Source organism: Pollicipes pollicipes, unplaced genomic scaffold (genome assembly GCF_011947565.3).
Source record: "Pollicipes pollicipes isolate AB1234 unplaced genomic scaffold, Ppol_2.1 Scaffold_3216;HRSCAF=3773_pilon_pilon_pilon, whole genome shotgun sequence".
In the NCBI taxonomy this organism is placed as follows: domain Eukaryota; kingdom Metazoa; phylum Arthropoda; class Thecostraca; order Pollicipedomorpha; family Pollicipedidae; genus Pollicipes; species Pollicipes pollicipes.
The window spans coordinates 778385-797059 of NW_023596251.1; the positions used below are offsets into that span (position 1 = coordinate 778385).

An 18675-nucleotide genomic window follows, 5' to 3' on the forward strand; every position below is an offset into this window, starting at 1 on the left:
GACTGATGGCGCCCACGTCCCACGACTGATGGCGCCCACGTCCCACGACTGGTGGCGCCCACGTCACACGACTGATGGCGCCCACGTCCCACGACTGATGGCGCCCACGTCCACGACTGGTGGCGCCCACGTCCCACGACTGATGGCGCCCACGTCACACGACTGATAGCGCCCACGTCCCACGACTGATGGCGCCTACGTCCCACGACTGATGGCGCCCACGTCCCGTCCCGCCACAGGGCGGAACATCCGCGCGTGGCAGTTGTGACGACGTCAGGCTGCGCCGGAGGGATAATCTTGTGATCCTTGGACCGTTGAGGTCAGCTGGGGGCGGCAAGGTGAAAAATAGCCGCTCATGGATGTGCACTTGCAGCGGATTTGCTGCGGTTCCGCCCGGTGAGGTGAGGTGGCAAGATAGACGGTGCTGTCCAGCCCATCGGACGGCAGCAGGAGCGGTTCGATGTGTTCGACTGCCCCATCGGCTGTTGGTGTTCGTTGGAGACCGGTTGTCATGTGTCGGAGGTGGCGGACAGTGGCTGGTTGCCGGTGGTCGCGGTGGCAGCTGTGCGTGGTCAAGAGCCCTAAGACGTCGGACAGGCGGGCGGCAAAGCTGAGATGCCGGATGCTGAAGAGGAGAGTCAGCGTACCGGGCAGCGCCGGGGGTAGCCGGGCACCACAGCTGCTGCCAGTACCGACGCCGCCTCTCGTGCCGCACGGACCGTGTCGGCCCGGACCACCAGACACCTCCACGCGTGGCCTGGCCAGTGCCAATGAGACGGAACTTGTAGTCTGGTTGTCCCGTGATCACTGATGTAGATTTCTCGCCGATTTAGATGTGAGAAGTTTTTGGCATTGGATGTTTACTCCAGGGCCAGCACGTGGAAAATATATGATGGTACACAAATCATGATGAACCAAATGGAGCGTATCAAAAAGAGAAACAGGCACAAACGTGCAACGGATATAACACATAGATCACTGCTCATCCTCATTACGATGTGCCCATTGGTGCCATGGGTTATGCAAACACTTGCGCAAAACTTGAGTGCACATAGACACATAGGGTGGCGTAACATTAACTTATAAGTGTTTTTCTATGCATTTCATGCTTTGCATTTTCCTTTTTTAATGCATGTTGCGCCAGCGCTTGCATGGAAGAAGGACACCTATAACGCTAAGGATAATACGGTATCGGATTATCGCCATCGCCTGCCGTATCGGAGCCTAATTATCACCTGTTGAACAATTCACTGCGCTAAGTGTGGCGAACAATGCCAGAGGCTTCTGTCTGCCTCGGACGAGGCTTCTGCCTCGTCCGAATCTCTCTGGGACGAGTCGACAAACTGAGATAAAATGTTGCCGATACTGACGTGCCATCGTCCTACACGGCCATTTGAAGGCGGGTGTCTCGCGGAAGTTTAAAGGCGACTGGCCCTAAAGGAGTTTGCAAAAAGGCTGCGTGAGTTTGGACGGGAAGTTGGAACTGCAACCACTGAGTAAATATTGGCTCATACCGTGTCCGGACAAATGCCTTAGCAACTGCAACGACATTTCTTTCGGAAAGAAGAACGCTTCTGGCCATCTTGAAAAATGTACTATCGATGAAAGGTAATATTAATTGTCACGGCAACTTATCTTTGGGGCAACAGTGATATCTAGAAATGTGCATCGGGTGACGCGGAGTCAGTAGTCGTAATAGGGAGTTTTAATATATTTGTGGGCGGGCTCTCCAGGCATAAACGAGAGTATTTAACGCAACGTTGAAAATCGGCGTGCATATGTGTACAAATGGACAGAGGAATTTTCGACACTGTTTTCTCGAACATAACATGGCTGCACCATAAAACGTCGTGGTATTTTTGTGCCACATTCCATGTCAGGGGAGCTGGTCTATAAATGGCCGAGTTTTGTCGGCCTGAGAAGCAACGCGGTACAGAGGACCATCGGAGCTTAGAAAATAGCTTGACAATCCTGGAGTGGAGCTGGGGATTGGAGCTGGGGATTGAGCGATCTTCAGGCTGACCGGAAAGATGATCTATGCTAGGGATGAGGTGGTCTTTTTCTGTTCAGGTTTGGTCCGGTCACGTGTCCAACCTTCATGCTCCAACACAGTAGCGGAAACGAAACCAAGAAAATCAGTTTTTGCTTGGGAGTCAGTCTTGACTCGAGTCAAAACATCAGCATCATCATCAGCTTTGACATTAAGAAGGCCTGGTAAGTAGGTGACATCAGCGTCATATGCTGCCAGTTTCAAAGACCATCGGGTGAGGCGACCACCTGGATGAGTGGCCTTAAAGAGTCCTTGCAATGGTAAATGATCGGTGGTCACGTGTCTTTGATGGCCAGTCGAATAACACTTCAAGTTGTCAAAGGCATAAAGTATGACAAAACATTTTTTCTGTTCTGTAATAATCACGCTCAGCTTTGTGAAGCTGGCGGCTAATGTAAGCGAAAGGTTGTAACCCAGAATAAAAATTCTTGCTCTAAAATTGCGGAGATTCCAAAGTCTGACGGATCAGACGAGGGATAAAAATCAGTTTTGTGAAGAAGCAGGAAGACAGAGAACCGGGTAGTTCAGTACTGAACGCTTGATGGACTTAAAAGCTTGTTCATACGCATCACTCCAGACAAATTCTACCTTCTTGCATGCGAAATTCACGAATGGAAAAGGTACGTCTTACGGACGGGGACTGTGATGTCTGTAATAATTAACAGCTCCCAGGAAACCAATCACCTGAGGAGCCGACGTTGGTCTGGAAAATTCTGAAACTTCCGTACATCTGATCGTCAGAACGGACACCATGTTCATCAATGATGTGACCTAAATATTTGATCTGACGTTGCATAAAGCAACATGGGTGGACGTCAAACAATCGTCCAGCACGGATGGGCGTAAAATAAACGAGTTCTTTCAAAGGTGGTCCATTGCCAGGCACCCCCGCGTGCCCGTCGAGGTCGTGGGTCTTACGGCTGGACGGCTCAGTGCTCTTTGGCAGTACCGTCCTCGGCGTCTCTGGCCGCTTCAGCTACTCTGGCCGGAATCACATACACGTAAACTTTCAGCGAATTAACCTCGATATAACATGCAATTTAATGTTCATGCCTGATGCGAATACCACTAGTTTAAAATGTCAATGTGACATATTGCGAAGTGCATGATATCAATAACAATCAGAAAAATGTATTCGCAAAACTCTCGCAAATTTAGAGGGAACCGTCAACACATAGCAGTTACACGATACACATCACTCGAGAGACTACACCAGAGCGGGCAAGGACAACATTTTAGAGTGAACTTTCCACTTCTTGACACTTTCCTTGTTTTGTTTTTATTTTTGCTGGGCGGAGAGATCAAAATCACAAGAGCTCAAAACAATTTCACTGTTTCTGGATTTTTCGTCGCCATCGCGTCAGTTTTAACAGAGCAGAAGCTGATAAAGTTCATGGCAGTTTTCTTGACCCTGATGGCAGATATCACTCGATGGTTGGAGTAAACCACACTCGGCACAGCCTGGCCGGTCGTGTCATGTCGGCAGGCTCCGTTGCAGTCCAGTGCAGCTGATGAGTTAGCTCTCGGACAGGTGATGTGCGGCACTAAGCACAGGAACGATCCTGCCGGACGATGCCAAGTCCAGAGAACTCAGCGCCCGTACCGATGGCTTGGCTTATGTCACGGAGAACGGACATTCCAGACTGCTATATCACTGCCGCGGAGAGGCTTGAGTCTGTCTTGAGGGGCACAGGTCCCCTCAACCGCCACTGCCACCACTGTCGGCGAGGAACAACAGGGAGACGTCCGACAGGGCCGAGAGATGTATTCCAAGTCTACCGCAGTATCACAGCGCCCGTGGCCGGCGAAGGCAGCTGTCGGTGCGCTGGCTCCCAGAATAATTGACCGGCAGCTGAGCGAGGCTCGGGCGCTCGGAGCGACTGGGGTGTCGTAACCCGAGGCGCGTCCTAAACAGACCGATCCTGGCGTGTGATTTTTTGTATGATGTGAAGAGGAGAGATTATCGTCAGCAAGAACCACATCCGCAGATACCTCAGCAGCCATCCTCTCCACATCGCCTCGGGTGTCGCTGGGCCAGGTGGATCGTGTTGGCATCTGGTGCTGGTCACGTCCACTACGAACTGTCGGTCTGCTTTGGCCTGGTCTGGTGCTGGTCACATCACTACGAGCTGTCGGTCTGCTTTGGCCTGGTTTGGTGCTGGTCACATCACTACGAACTGTCGGTCTGCTTTGGCCTGGTCTGGTTGGCTGGTCACGTAACAACGGGTTGTTGGTCTGCTTTGGCCGGTCTGGTGCTGAGCTGTCGGTCTGCTTTTGGTCTGATGCTGGCCACGTCTCTGCGAATGCCGGGTCTGCTTTGGTCGGCCTGTTGTTGGTCACGTCACTACGAGCTGTCGCTCTGCTTGGCCTGGTCTGGTTGGTCACATCACTACGAGCTGTCGGTCTGCTTTGGCCTGGTCTGGTGCTGGTCACACACTACGAGCTGTCGGTCTGCTTTGGCCTGGTTTGGTGCTGGTCACATCACTACGAACTGTCGGTCTGCTTTGGCCTGGGTCTGGTGCTGGTCACGTAACAACGGGTTGTTGGTCTGCTTTGGCTAGTCTGGTGCTGACTGTCGGTCTGCTTTGGTCTGATGTGGCCACGTCACTGCGAACGGTCTGCTTTGGCCTGGTCTGGTGCTGGTCACATCACTACGAGCTGTCGGTCTGCTTTGGCCTGGTTGGTGCTGGTCACATCACTACGAGCTGTCGGTCTGCTTTGGTCTGGTCGGTGCTGGTTACATCACTACGACTGTCGGTCTGCTGCTTTGGCCTGGTTTGGTGCTGGTTCATCACTACGAGCTGTCGGTCTGCTTTGGCCTGGCGTGGCGCTGGTCAAAGCACCACAAGCCAGGCATTCCGCGTTGGGTCTTGATGTGAAAGACGACCACGTGTACATCGACGGCAGTCTGACGCACGGCGTCTGGCAGATAACGCTGAGAACGCCGCGGCTGAGATCGTCGGCTAAGATCACTGCGGCCGACTGCCCCACACCAGCTCTGCTGTCTCCTGCCGCTGAGCGCGCTCCCACGCAGCAGCCGGAGCTGCCTCCGTCGAGCTGCCCCCCCCCCCCCTTCCACCAGCTCGGACATTGGAGCCGAACACACAACTGGCGCGCCGCAGGGGGACCGCTTCCCGCCTGAGGCCGGCGCCGGAGCCGGGTGTCACGCCTCCTGCGCGCGCTCCAGGCCCGGGTGCCCGGCACTGAGGCGTCCCCGTCGTCGTCAGTGTCTCACCAGCAGAGTCAGCTGCGGCTGCAGGCTCAGGTGCCGCCACTGATGCGAGGATGACATCGGACCCAGCGGGCGGGGCGACGGCTCATCGGCATTGCCAGTCAGCATGACTGACTTTGCACTCCAGCGTTCAGTGATGCCAGTGACATGACGTCAGATGCCAGGATGATGCCAGATGACAGACGATATCGCATACCGGATGATTCCACATGCCAGGTGATATCAGATGTCAGATGATACCAAATACCAGATGCCTTCATATGTCTAATGATAGCAGATGTCAGATGCTACCAGATACCGGATGATACCAGATACCAGATGATGCCAGTTGCCAGATGATGCCCGATTCCTACGATCGGTCACCATTTCTCGTGACGCTCGCGGTGATATTTGGAACTGTGACTCTGTGACGAGCATCGCTCGTCGTGTGTCGACCGAGTGACGGCGCGGCTGCCACTCAGCAGGAGAGAGAACCCCATCGCGCAGGGAGTGGGCGGCGTGAAAAGTCGAAGGAATCCCCGTCCGGTTTGCAGGGATGACACGGCAGCCGTACCATCCTGAAGACCGTACCATCCATACCATACGTACCGTACCATCACCACAGCCGCTGCGGTGATGGTGCTGTTGCGGGAACCAGCGACCACTGCGTATGGTCTGCAGACTGCATGGGAGAGACGCCCAAGTCAGCAGACAGCTTCCCCGGAAAGGCAGCGACATGGTTTCTAAGGCACGCATCTGACAGAGAAACATCCTTGCATGACAGAGGCTAACGCGGCTTTTTTCGTCGCGCCTGGAGTCACCCATTAGAAGCTTCGAACGCTTTGAAGCTTACCGACAGCTGCATGATGAGGTCAAAGACAAGAACTCGCACTTTGCTGCATGAAGAACGTCAAGAAGGTTATGTTGCACAAAGGTGATCAACAGCAGGAGGATTCTGGACCATTCCGGACCAGGACCAGGGCCAGGACTATGCAAGACCAGGATCAGGACCAGGACCATGCAGGAGTTTGTGCCACACAGCTACGGTTCAATCTAGCGACTGGCGGGCCAAATCCGCATCCTGACATTAGTCCGAGGGCCTGGTCTGTTAGTTTGCGTCATTTGGGATGCACGTACCTGTGGTTTGGCTCGCAGGTTAGCACGCATTGTGCGCCAAAATCAGGTGACGGCGTCAGTTTTATCACGCGCCCGGGGTGCCCAGTTCTTGTGACACTCCTTGAGTGGGTGGGGTTCAATCCGATCCACATCCACCCGAAGATCTCCCAAGAGATTTCAAAAATCGAGAAAGCTAGAAACACCAGATTCCGAGGGTAGATAGAGCTCTATGCTAACTCATTCAAGTCAAACTTTGAGGGCCCTAGGCGATGACCTTCGGGTCGAAAAGGTCCAGCAAGATTAAGCTCCAAATCAGTGTCCGCGGTGCTCTCAGATCTGCTCACACAGCCAAGTTCGGTGCGTCTTATAAACAAAGTACCACTGGTATGAATATCAGGTCCGTGACCTAATTGATTGGTGGAAGGTGAAATTGGCTAAAAAATTTAGAGATTTTTTCAAATTTGAATTTACAAACGGCACTTATTACTATCATGGGAAGCGTGCTCCTCAAAAGCAAGAGATTGGTGGGCATTTAGGTCATTAACCTCCCGTGACCTTCATGAAGTCAAATAACACATGTGTTGGCGTTTGTTGTGATGAATAAATTCAAAATGGATGTAAGCACCGCCCCGTGAAGGATGCTAACCAGCAAAAAGCACATTGGTTTTGATCTTGGTCTCACCTTCACACGTGACCCAAAGAAATGGAACTGGTCGTAATCCAAAGTCCAATAGCCCAATTGTCTGAGAAACTATGTTAAAGTCGTATGACTACGTCTGCACTCCGTTGCCCGCATCACATGAACAATTCTTTAGGTTCACTGGCAACCATAACGGAACTTTGACCCACAAAAGGTCAGCGACCTTACAAGTTGCACCGAATTTTGTTATTCCAAAAGACTTACACAGCTTTCCAAAGTTTAGCGTGGCTGTTCCGCGTTGCTCGAAAGCTACCTTGAAAAGGCCTTCGGGAGTCAAATTCACAAGTTCTCAAAATTCTCAAATTTCTTTTTCAAATTCTCAAATTTTTCCACCCGATGGCGTGCTAGTAGCAGGCTGCCGGAGAGCCATGATGAGCGCGTTCGTTGAGTCATGAGCCTGTTCTGCATTCTCCACATATGTCAGGCACTGCACTAGTTTAGGTGATGTGATGAATGTGACACGAATTCGCGAGTCTTGCATTTCATCTGCTTTTAAAAGATGCTAACCCTCGGATCCAGAGGGATCCTACCAAACATTTGGATAGATCCCAGATACTCTCTGTTGGTCTTTTAAAGGTCTTTTGAAGGAAGGTCTTTGAAGGAATTTATGCATCTTTTTATAAACCCTGATTCAGGTCCCTTCCAAAGATTCGGTACAAACTTTTGCATCTGTCTGGCATCCGCATTTTCTCAGATGCGTTCTGGGTCATTCGCGAGCTACTAACGCACTAGTCCATGCCACAGTCTGGATGGGAGCTACTAACGCACTAGTCCATGCTACAGTCTGGATGGGAGCTACTAACGCACTAGTCCATGCTACAGTCTGGATGGGAGCTACCAACGCACTAGTCCAGGGCTAACAGTCATGGTGATGGGAGCTATCTAACCGCACTAGTCCATGCTACAGTCTGGATGCGAGCCTACTAACGCACTAGTCCATGGTTACAGTCTGGAGGCGAGCTACTAACGCACTAGTCCATGTTAACAGTCTGGATGGGAGCCCTACTAACGCATTAGTCCATGCTGCAGTATGGATTGCGCTGACAGATGGAGGTCGGGATAGGAAGTTTCTGTTCTTCGGAAACAGTCAGCTCCAGGAAAACTAGAGCCATCGTCTGAAGATGGCATCCAGGGGCGGATAGCCGGCCTGGGAGGCGGACAGGGCGAATGGCGGCATGCCCTCAACTTTTGCATCCCGCCTGGAACAGTCCAGACCCCATCCTATCATCGCCTCCCCCTCCCCCCCCCCCCATCTCACCATCCTCCAGTCGCACACTGCCGACGGCGGTGTGCCGCCGGCGCTCACGGCCGGCGGTGTCTGCCGCAGACGGCTGACTATCCTGCAGACGGGAGCCGGCCTCGGCGCGCAGATCCCAGAGACGCAGCTGGAGGGCGCGCGGCTCGACCACGTCTTCTGCATGACCTGGCCCGAGGTCACGCTCTCGGTGGCCAACATCGAGCGCTTCTCCAACCTCGTGTTCCAGCTGGAGTACCGCAAGGTCACGCGCAGCGGCAAGAGGTTTTTTCTGTCTGAAAGGTGCGACAGCAGGCGCTGCCGACCCGGGGGGGGGGGGGGGGGGGGGGGGGGCGGCGGCTTTGGGCGTCCTCGTGTGGGCATGTTCTGTGTGGGACAACGGCGACTGGCGCTGCGGTGTAGTGTCGGATCAGATTCGGTGTTCATTGTGATGCATGCCGTGTACCGCTGGCGGTGCCTGGAGCTCACCCACGGGCGGTGCTCAGGTCGGTGAATGGCTCAGTTAACATCATCAGCACGTGTTTATTCAGGTGTGGTGGCCGGTGATTATAACTTGCGCGTCCAGAGGTCGGGGAATCGGATGGCCTTGTCATCATCACGGACAGATAAACTTTCTCATCTTGAAATTTACCACGTGCGTGATCAAATCAGCACACAGAGGAGAAAGTCTGATGTTCTATCCGTTGTTGAGCTTCAGCCTTGTGTAGGGCGCGCAGGCAGTGTCGAACTGGAATCGGGATCACTGCAATCGAAAGCACCGTGCCTTCGACAAGCGTAAGATGCCGCACACCGTTCAACAGCTGATTGTGACGGTTCAGCAGCTGGTTGTAACGGCCCAACACCTGCTTGTAACGGTTCAAATGCCGATTGTAACGGTTCAGCAGCTGATTGTACCGGTTCAGCAGCTGATTGTAACAGTTCAGCACCTGGTTTGTGACGGTTTTAGCAACTGATTGGTGACAGTTCAGCAGCTGATTGTGACGGTTCACCAGCTGATTGTGACGGTTCAGCAGCTGACTGCGCCGCGGTCCAGCTCACGCTGTTCATGCCCGGCGGCAGGCAGCATCGTGGGCATGGCTGCCGCCCTCGGACGGGGCGCCGCTGGAGCTGACCGACGCCCCCCTGTTCCTGTACCTGGGCTCGCCGCTGGCGCGCAGTGTGCGCGACCTGGAGCGGATGGCACTGAAGATCTCGGACATCCCGAGCCAACGACTCTACGCGCGATCTCATCCTGCTCAAGGACCAGCGCGGCATCGAGTTCGACGTCATGTCAGTAGAGGTGGACGCCTCCGCCGGGCCTGGCCGACAACAGCCGGCGCCGGCCGAAAAAGAGGGTAGCACACCACGCTCCCCGAAGACAAGGCGATGCAGTGCGATGCACGACGCGATAGCAGGACATCTGGGTGGGGGGATGCTTGAGGCTGGTCACGTTGGTTTTGTATCGTATGGTTGTATGATAGGGTTTAGATCAATGCACGGTGTGTTGGTCTGGTGCGTATTTATACACACATCGGCCAGGTCCCACGTGTTACGATCTCTGCTTTGTTCACCATCTTAAAGACCGATTAAAAGATATATCTTAGCTATTACCAACTCACGGCAGTGAAAACAAAGCGACTGATGCGGTAGCACCAGCACTCGTAGAGGAAATTCCCCACAGCAGCAGAGCGTTTCTTAACACTACAACACATCATTGACAAACGTGAGATACGCGTGAAGATAGCCCTTCCTATAACCACTGCGCGTCTGAGAAACCAGAGGTACGGGCATTGGTTCCCAGCGGTGCCCACCGGTCTGCCAGGGTGAGATGCAGGCGACGCCATGAAGCCTCAGCAGCTGAGTGCGTAATAAAGTCCCAATGACGCACACACACACACACACACACACACACACACACACACACACACACACACACACACACACACACACACACACACACACACACACACACACACACACACACAGCCCTTCCTCACCCTCCTCACCATCAGGCCATTCGAGCGGCCTGCTGGCGCGGCGACTGGCACCAGCTGCACATAACTGCTCCTCCCCCGCCCCCCGGCGACGGCAGGCAGCAGCTGGAGAAAGACGACCTCGGAGCTGGCCGGCACAGCGACCGCGCTGCAGAAGGAGATGCGACGCACGGACGAGCTGCTGCACTCCATGATCCCTCCGCTGGTGGCCGTCAAGCTGAAGCGCAACGAGCCCGTGCAGGAGACGTTCGATGAGGTTACGAGTGAGTGACGAGCCCGTGCAGGAGACGTTCGATGAGGTTACGAGTGAGTGACGAGTCAGCGGGGCGGCGTCGTCAGCTGGCGCTCCTGGCGCCGGTCTGGCAGTGTCGGTCCAGGGTGTTGTCGGTCGGGCCCGTGTCAGAGCTCGCGCTGTACACGGTGATCCTGTAGACTTAACTACTGATGCCAACAGCATTGTAGGTCCCAGTGGCGTGGCCAGGACTCCGCCCAAGAGTGGGTCATTCAGCTGTTGGCGGTCCTTGAAGCCAAGGGCTCCTCTTAGTTGCTACAGGGGCAATGCTTTTGAGATCAGAAGGACTCGTTAAGCTCGGGACTATCGTGATGCCTCGTGGGCTCCGCTTTTTATGTTTTAGAGCTCTTGCGAGCACCATGAGCCTCCAAAAAAGGCCTGGAACGTCAGCCACAGTAGTTTCTCATCACCTCCAACGGGGTACCATTAGCCTCCCCCTCGTCCACACCACTCGTTTAGTACCCCCTGCCCGGTTAAGGAGATTGATGAAACCGACCACTGTTTATGTTCATGAAACTTGGCGTTTATTTAAGTATTAGGAGCCCAACAGTTGATAAGTGGTCAGCGATTGCTATCAAACGGTACTTTTCATGATAGACGAGCATCCCTCATGAAAAGCCCGTTAGCTAAATTTCCTTATAAAGCGGAAGGACCTCACAAAAGCAGTTCCAACTAACATTACACACCCTAACATTGTCGGATATGAATGTGACAAAAATACGCGATGTAAATACCAGATTGCAAAGCAAGCCTAAAACTATACTTTAAAAATGTACCAGGCATGAAGACAGACAACAATGCAGCATCATTTAATCTTAGGAGCTCTTACCTGCTTCACCTGCAAAATTTCAGGCATCAAATAGGTGATTAATCCATGTTAATATGTCCAGGTCGGGTGGTACCATATTACAGCTGATTGTGAAAGAATTAGTTGCGAATTACGATCCATGGCCATTGGTCTTAGCTCATGCGCCCCAATACTTATTTGTAAACCTATTATAGGAAATATGCGACATGTTTTACCGTTTTATACCTGCGTCCTGCTACTGATATTTCGGTTGGACAGGAAAAGATGTAATCAGAATATGCCAAGGTAGCTGAAAATCGAGACGTGCTTTGGCTTGGTGAGTTTTTGCCAGTTTATGTCATTTTTAACCGATAAAAACCAGAAAGTGTCAGCATCAGCTTCAGCCGACTGAAATGCACCTTGCTGAAAACATACCCTGACGCTTCTGGCATTTAGCTCACGTGTAATTTCCACGAGTAATTCGACGAGTCCAGTATCCATCAAACAATGGCTTCCAAGCACTGCTTCTGAACACAGGTACCCAACGCCAGTCGACAGTTCTCATCACGGGGTGTCATGTGGCGAGTCTCAGTAGACCATATTCGGCGCCAGTCGACAGCCCTCATCACGGGGTGTCATGTGGCGAGTCTCAGCAGACCATACTCAGCGCCAGTCGACAGTTCTCATCACGGGGTGTCATGTGGCGAGCCTCAGCAGACCATACCCAACGCCAGACGACAGTTCTCATCACGAGGTGTCATGTGTCAAGTCTCAGCAGACCATACTCAGCGCCAGTCGACAGTTCTCATCACGGGATGTCATGTGTCGAGTCTCAGCGGACCATACTCAGCGCCAGTCGACAGTTATCATCACGGAATGCCATGTGCCGAGTCTCAGCGGACCGTACTCAGCGCCAGTCGACAGTCCTCATCACGGGATGCCATGTGTCGAGCCTCAGCAGACCATACTCAGCGCCAGTCGACAGTCCTCATCACGGGGTGTCATGTGGCGAGTCTCAGCAGAACGCACCTCGTGCCGGCTGACAGCTATCACGGGGTGGCATGTATCGGGTCTTAGTGAAGCTTGGATCAGAAAGCCCTGCTTCAACCCATTTCTCCGCTCCTGCCGACAGCTCTCGGCATGTGCTTCCATGCCACCATGCTCCGTTGTTCAGCGACATTAGGGGCACTGCTTCAGCACGCTAAAGGCTGCTTCCATAATATGTGGCTCCCATTCGTTTTACTGTGTCGAACCTCCGTTGAGTGCCAGCGCGTTGGCGATGCTGGAGAATATGCTCCAGCGTCTGCCTGCAGCTTTCTTTACGGATCGTGATATGTTCAGGCTCCCTAGACTGGAGGCCGGGGAGTGTTTTTGCCGGAAGTGCCTCGTCTGAGTGAGAGCTGCCAGTTTTCTTTGCGCGGGCATAATTTTCCATTGTCCACCCAGCCTCCATTGACAATAGCGCGCTTCAGAGCACGCCACCGCATCCCATCTGCCGGCAGTCCTCTTCAGCGACATCGTGACCTTCACCCAGATTGCGGCCAGCTGCACACCTGTCCAAGTGGTCCAGCTGCTCAACCAGCTGTACACCTACTTCGATCAGCTGACTGAGCACAACAACGTGTATAAGGTCAGTAGCCGGCCCGGCAGTGTGAGTGCTAAGCCAGCGTGCAGTTTTGTGGTGCCCGTTTAATGGGTGACGACGAGGTAGGCTGGACGATTATCATAAAAGAGGCTAAGGACTTGCTTGATAACTCTAAGACCAACTATTCCAGCGTCAAAATGACGCATTTCGTTGCCTGATCGCCAGTCAGGTTCCAAGCTAATCTAACATCAGCTACCCCACTCCACGGCTTGTCAAATTTCGCCGGTAAACTTGACTCGGCCAGGATTGGAATAGGACCCAAGAGAATACGCGTCAAAGAAACGATATTGCAACGAGCGCCTTCGTAGCGTATGGGCAAGTATGATAAGAAAAATATGATATTGCATTTGTGTTGAAGCAACTTCTGTTTAATCTTCACTAGTTGTAAATTGGTGCGATTTGCGCAACGCAAATATATGGGCGAATACCTACAGTGCAACTGCCGCTCTGCATATCACGTTTTTAATGGTGCTACCTCTGACGCGCTGGTCACATGGTCTGCGTAGCGCAGCTGAATGCGCGTGCGCCATGTCGACACTTAACGCTACCCGACACACTCGCTCTTAACATGCGCCCGGGTGGCCGGCTAGATACCCTTCGCTCGGGTGGGGGGTGGGGGGGGGGGGCAATTTGACCCCCCTGAGATCTCGGGAACTAAGAAAGCTAGTAGAGACACCAAATTTACAGGGTGTGTTGACCTGTACGTGAACTCATTTAGGTCAAAGTTTCAGGGTGCTAGGTCGCGACCTTCGGGTTAAAAAGGTCAAATAATAAGGTCAAGTTCCAGGTCCGTCTCCAAAGTGCCCTCAGAACCTAGATAACCGTTGCTAAGCAAAAGGCCACATTTTCATTCACGGTCAATCACCTTGTTTGACCTTTTTAAGGTCAAGGTGAACAAAATCATACCAGATTGCTTTGAGTTTTGCATTTGACTAAGTGACAAAGATTACGCCAGGCAGTATGTTTCTAAAACAAAATGCTGACCTGGGTAATTTTAGGTCAATGATCTATTCTGGCCTCAAAGAAGTCCATGGAAGATGTGTAATGCGGTTTCTGCTACCAATAAACTCGAAATGACCACCAGAAACTATCTCATACGGCAAGCCGTAGAGTAACAAGACAGGTTGGTTTATACCTTGGTATGACCTTCATACCTGAACTTAGGTCAAGGTAATTTGCTCATTCAACTGTTGTGTTGCCTAAGAAAGCAACTCAGAGATGTATGGCTTCATCTAACACTCTGTTGTTGGATCAAATTAAAGGATTCCCTAGAAATTGCCTTCGCTGAAACCATGGCCTGACTTTGACCTGCCATAGGTCAGTGACCTTACAAGGTACATCTTAATTTGTGATTTCAAACGACCTGCTATTCAATTGTCTATAGCTGTACAAAATTTCGCGCGGCTTCGCCGCGCCGTTCGGAAACCATTTTGGAAAAACCTTCGGGGGATCAATTTCACCCTCACCCGAGCGCGTGTCAAACCGAGTCATCGTCCACGTGGAGGCCTTTTTGTGCAGTTCGTTCAGAAAGGGTGCAACGACGATAATCAATAAAGAAATGTATTATTATAAAAACTATAAGATAGAACAAAGTTAAACATGAAATAAGGTTAAGTTAAGAAATTATCTTACGTTCATGCGGTAATTCTCGCTTTTCCTTGTGTGAATGCCTCACGCCATCTTGGTGTTTCACAACTTCTGACCCTTCATCAAATATAGCAAAAAAGCCTGTATGTTTTGTGCATCAATATCCGACTGAAACAGCATAAATTTCGTCTTGACAAAGTATTCCGTACGAAATATTGGTTGTTCGCAACTTCCTTTTTACCTTCTTCGCAGAAAACGCATAACCTGAGGAATATCTTGTTCCGAAGTAACTGGGCATTTTGGTTACCATGAGAAAACTTTCACTCAACTTTCTGAGACCCCGGTTTTGATGGGTTTTTGTTAATTGCAAATATTGACCACCAAATCCCGAGCATCTTAGAAGGCCGGTTCAGTTGATCACGTATGCTTCTCCACAGCAAATATGTAAATGTGTCGTACTTCTGCCATGCGATATGACCTATATCTGTAAAAAGTAAGATATTTCTGAACTAAAGCAAGGCCAAAACACGATTTCATAACGACAGCTCTAAACAGAAACAAAACGGGTTGGTTTCCTTACGCTTTCGTCGAATATACAGGGTGGCAAAGCACGACCTTGGCGCCCCTCTAGCTGCAGCACTAGCCCCCCTGCCACGTACATGTGACACGTACCCACGTACACGGTGCTGTCCTGTGGTGAACTGACCTGCTCCCCGACAGGTGGAGACCATTGGTGACGCGTACATGGTGGTGGGAGGCTGTCCAGAGGTGAACTCCGAGCACGCCGCCCTGGTGGCCACGCAGGCGCACCAGATGATCCGTGGCGCAGGTCATGTGCTAGTCCCCACCACGGACAAGCAGGTGCAGGTGCGTGTAAGCCGCGGCGGGAGGCGGTGCGAGGGCGGGAGGGCGCGTGAGTAGGACGACGTGGTTAGATGATTCCCGTGTGACATTGTTGGAGGTGGAGTGTCGCGTGTTTTGGGCTGTTACGTTGAGGGCTGGGGTTCGAATCCCAGTGCCGCCAGGACGTCTGAGCGCCAGCGGGATCACCGCCGTCGGTGATATTTCGTGGAAAAGCTCGCGACCTACGACCTGCATCGCGTCCATTAAATCAAGTATCCCTCGTCCAAATTCACAAGTGGAACACGTGGTACAACAAGCATGTGACGCAAGCATGTGCACTGTGAGCGAAGGAAACGTCACATCTTTTGTCACCCCCGTTCTTAACTCTTAGCTTCCGTAGACCTTTTAATAGAATTCTGAGCCAAGCACGTAGTCAACAGTTGTCTCGGAGCGGGGGGGGGGCAAATATCAAATTTTGTTCCAACTCCTACGAAGTTGGACCGAATTTTCGGGAAATCGCTCAAAATCTTGTCTTAACCTCAGAGGGCGCAACCGTTCCCCCTCCTTCCCTCCCTGCCCCAGCTAGGTGCCTGCTGTGAGTGCCCCGTCAGACCCCTCGACAGACCTGTGAAGCCGGAGAGGCGGAGCCAAGCCGCGCCCTCGGGCCGGCGACGCCCAGCGGCGGTCGGTCTCTGCCGGCGCGCGAGCGTGAGCGGCGTGGCGCTGCGCCGCGGTGCACCAACTGCCCGTCCGCGGCCGCAGATCCGGGTGGGCATGCACACGGGCCCGGTGGTGGCCGGTATCGTGGGCGTCAAGATGCCGCGCTACTGTCTCTTCGGCGACACGGTCAACACCGCCTCCCGCATGGAGTCGCACGGCCTGTCCGGTCACGTCCACATCAGCCACTGCACCTACACGTGAGTCAGTCACTGCACATGAACGTGAGTCAGCCACTGCACCCTCAGTGAGACAACCACTGCATCTACACGTGAGTCAGCCACTGCACATGAACGTGAGTCAGCCACTGCACCTGAACGTGAGTCAGCCACTGCACCCAAACGTGAGTCAGCCACTGCATCTACACGTGAGTCAGCCACTGCACCTGCGCGTGAGTCATCCACTGCATCTACACGTGAGTCAGTCACTTCACCTACACGTGAGTCAGCCACTGCACCTACACGTGAGTCAAGCACCGCACCTACACGTGAGTCAGCCACTGCACCCGCGCGTGAGTCAGCCACTGCACCTAAACGTGAGTCAGCTGCCGCGGATATAGCCACGGCGTGTATACGCGAGTCAGCCGTACTGGCAAGAGTCACAGCACGTTAGCGCGGTCAGTTTCTTCATCCGCAGTGCCGGCATGATTGCGTGCAGAATTGGGAATAAATCACAATTTTGTGGTTTGATTTAATTCTGTATTATTTGCTTAATCGTTATGATGCATCACCATTCGCCGACTATGTAGAGTGCGTCCCGTTATGGCCCTGCTTCTGTCACGATAATCCGTGCGCCATGTCCGCCGACGCGTCTGGCTGACGCCGTCCAGACATCTCCGCCGACACCGGGTCAGCGGTAGCCGCTGTCGCCAGGTGTCTGCGGTCCAACCCGCGCTTTTTCTTCGAGCGGCGCGGCCAGATCCCGGTGAAGGGGAAGGGCATGATGTCCACCTACTTCGTGCACGAGGTGCAGCCGAGCGAGCCGGTGGAGCTGGCCCCGGTGGCACCCGCCTACATCCAGTACAAGTCGAAATCGCGGCCTCTGGTTATAGTGCCGCACCGGCGCCACCCCCTCAGCGGCGTCTGTCTGCTGATGTGAGAGGGTGGCACAGGGTGGCACCCCTTCAGCGGCGTCTGTCTGCTGATGTTAGAGGGTGGCACAGGGTGGCACCCCTTCAGCGGCGTCTGCCTGCTGATATGAGAGGGTGGCTGAGGGTCGTACCCCTTCAGCAACGTCTGTCTGCTGATGTTAGAGGGTGGCAGAGGGTTGCACCCCTTCATCGACGTCTGTCTGCTGATATGCTTCAGCGGCGTCTGTCTGCTGATGTGAGAGGGTGGCAGAAGGTGGTACCCCTTCAGCGGCGTCTGTCTGCTGATATGAGAGGGTGGCAGAGGGCGGCACCTCTTCAGCGACGTCTGTCTGCTGATGTGAGAGGGTGGCAGAAGTTGGCACCCCTTCAGCGGCGTCTGTCTGCTGATATGAGAGCGTGGCAGAGGGTGGCACATCTTCAGCGGCGTCTGTCTGCTGATGTGAGAGGGTGGCAGAGGGTGGCACATCTTCAGCGGCGTCTGTCTGCTGATATGAGAGGGTGGCAGAGGGTGGCACCCCTTCAGCGGCGCCCACCTCTAATGTCAGGTGCCGCTCGTGTGAGAGGTTCCCAGCGACGTCCTTTCATCTTTTCACGGCACCGCTTCAGCGGTGTCTGTCGGCTGAGGCGAGAGGGAGAGTCCCACCAGCGGCTCCCCCTCAGCGGCTTCTGTCGGCTCATGTCAAAGCTCGCTGGTAATACCAGCAGCAGCCTGCTGCGAGTGCGCCGCCAAACATGGCGGGAACGCTGCCTGCAGCAGCATGGTGACATCCACATATCTGCTGAGCGAACACAGCCGATCTCTTCATCACCTGTCAGAACACCTTGTGCTGCAGTTGGCCTAGTGCCGGGCGTCACGTGGCCACGTGTGAGACGTGATGATAGGCCTGAGGGTGAGGTTAGCTTGTGAAGGGAGGTGAATGGAGGCCAGGGCTGTGCTGATCACACGCCAGTTGTGAGCGGGCATACCTGCGGCGGTAGATGTAACGCGAAACAGGAGGTCCGTGTACACATACAATTATGTGCAATATGATGTTTAGGTGTGGCGGCTTGTTGGAAACGTCATGCTTTGCTGCCCCCCCCCCCCCCCGAACTTGATTGTTTTTGGAATCATGGGATGTAGGCACTTTCATTTCCTTCACGCATGACGAAAAAGCTGGCTGATTATATAAAGATAAACAATTTTCACTTTCTGTTCTTCGTCTGTAAGCAAACCATGTCTACGCACGCTGGTGTATGCTTTATGTACGTGTATGATCTCGAAAACACGTCGTGATATATCTGATTCAGACCGAATGAACATGCTAGCGTGCATCTTTGTGAATACCACAGACCGCTTGCCTTCGTATTTGGATACTGAAGTACAACTATGACACCAAACCCAGCCTCAAAGCGAAACGGCATCGTGTTGC

At 53.1% G+C, this 18675-nt stretch overlaps 1 protein-coding gene across 1 annotated transcript in view; it reads left to right on the plus strand.

Annotated features, from left to right (window-relative positions):
• LOC119090984 (guanylate cyclase soluble subunit beta-2-like) overlaps nt 1-17274 on the plus strand; it is a 21453-nt gene extending 4179 nt beyond the window's left edge. The window contains exons 3-9 of the mRNA XM_037213709.1: nt 8405-8576; nt 9392-9536; nt 10404-10568; nt 12887-13014; nt 15337-15483; nt 16222-16376; nt 17049-17274. Of these exons, the coding sequence (XP_037069604.1) occupies nt 8405-8576; nt 9392-9536; nt 10404-10568; nt 12887-13014; nt 15337-15483; nt 16222-16376; nt 17049-17274 (1138 nt within the window). The remainder of the gene's footprint in view (nt 1-8404; nt 8577-9391; nt 9537-10403; nt 10569-12886; nt 13015-15336; nt 15484-16221; nt 16377-17048) is intronic.
• The last annotated feature ends 1401 nt before the right edge of the window (nt 17275-18675 follow it).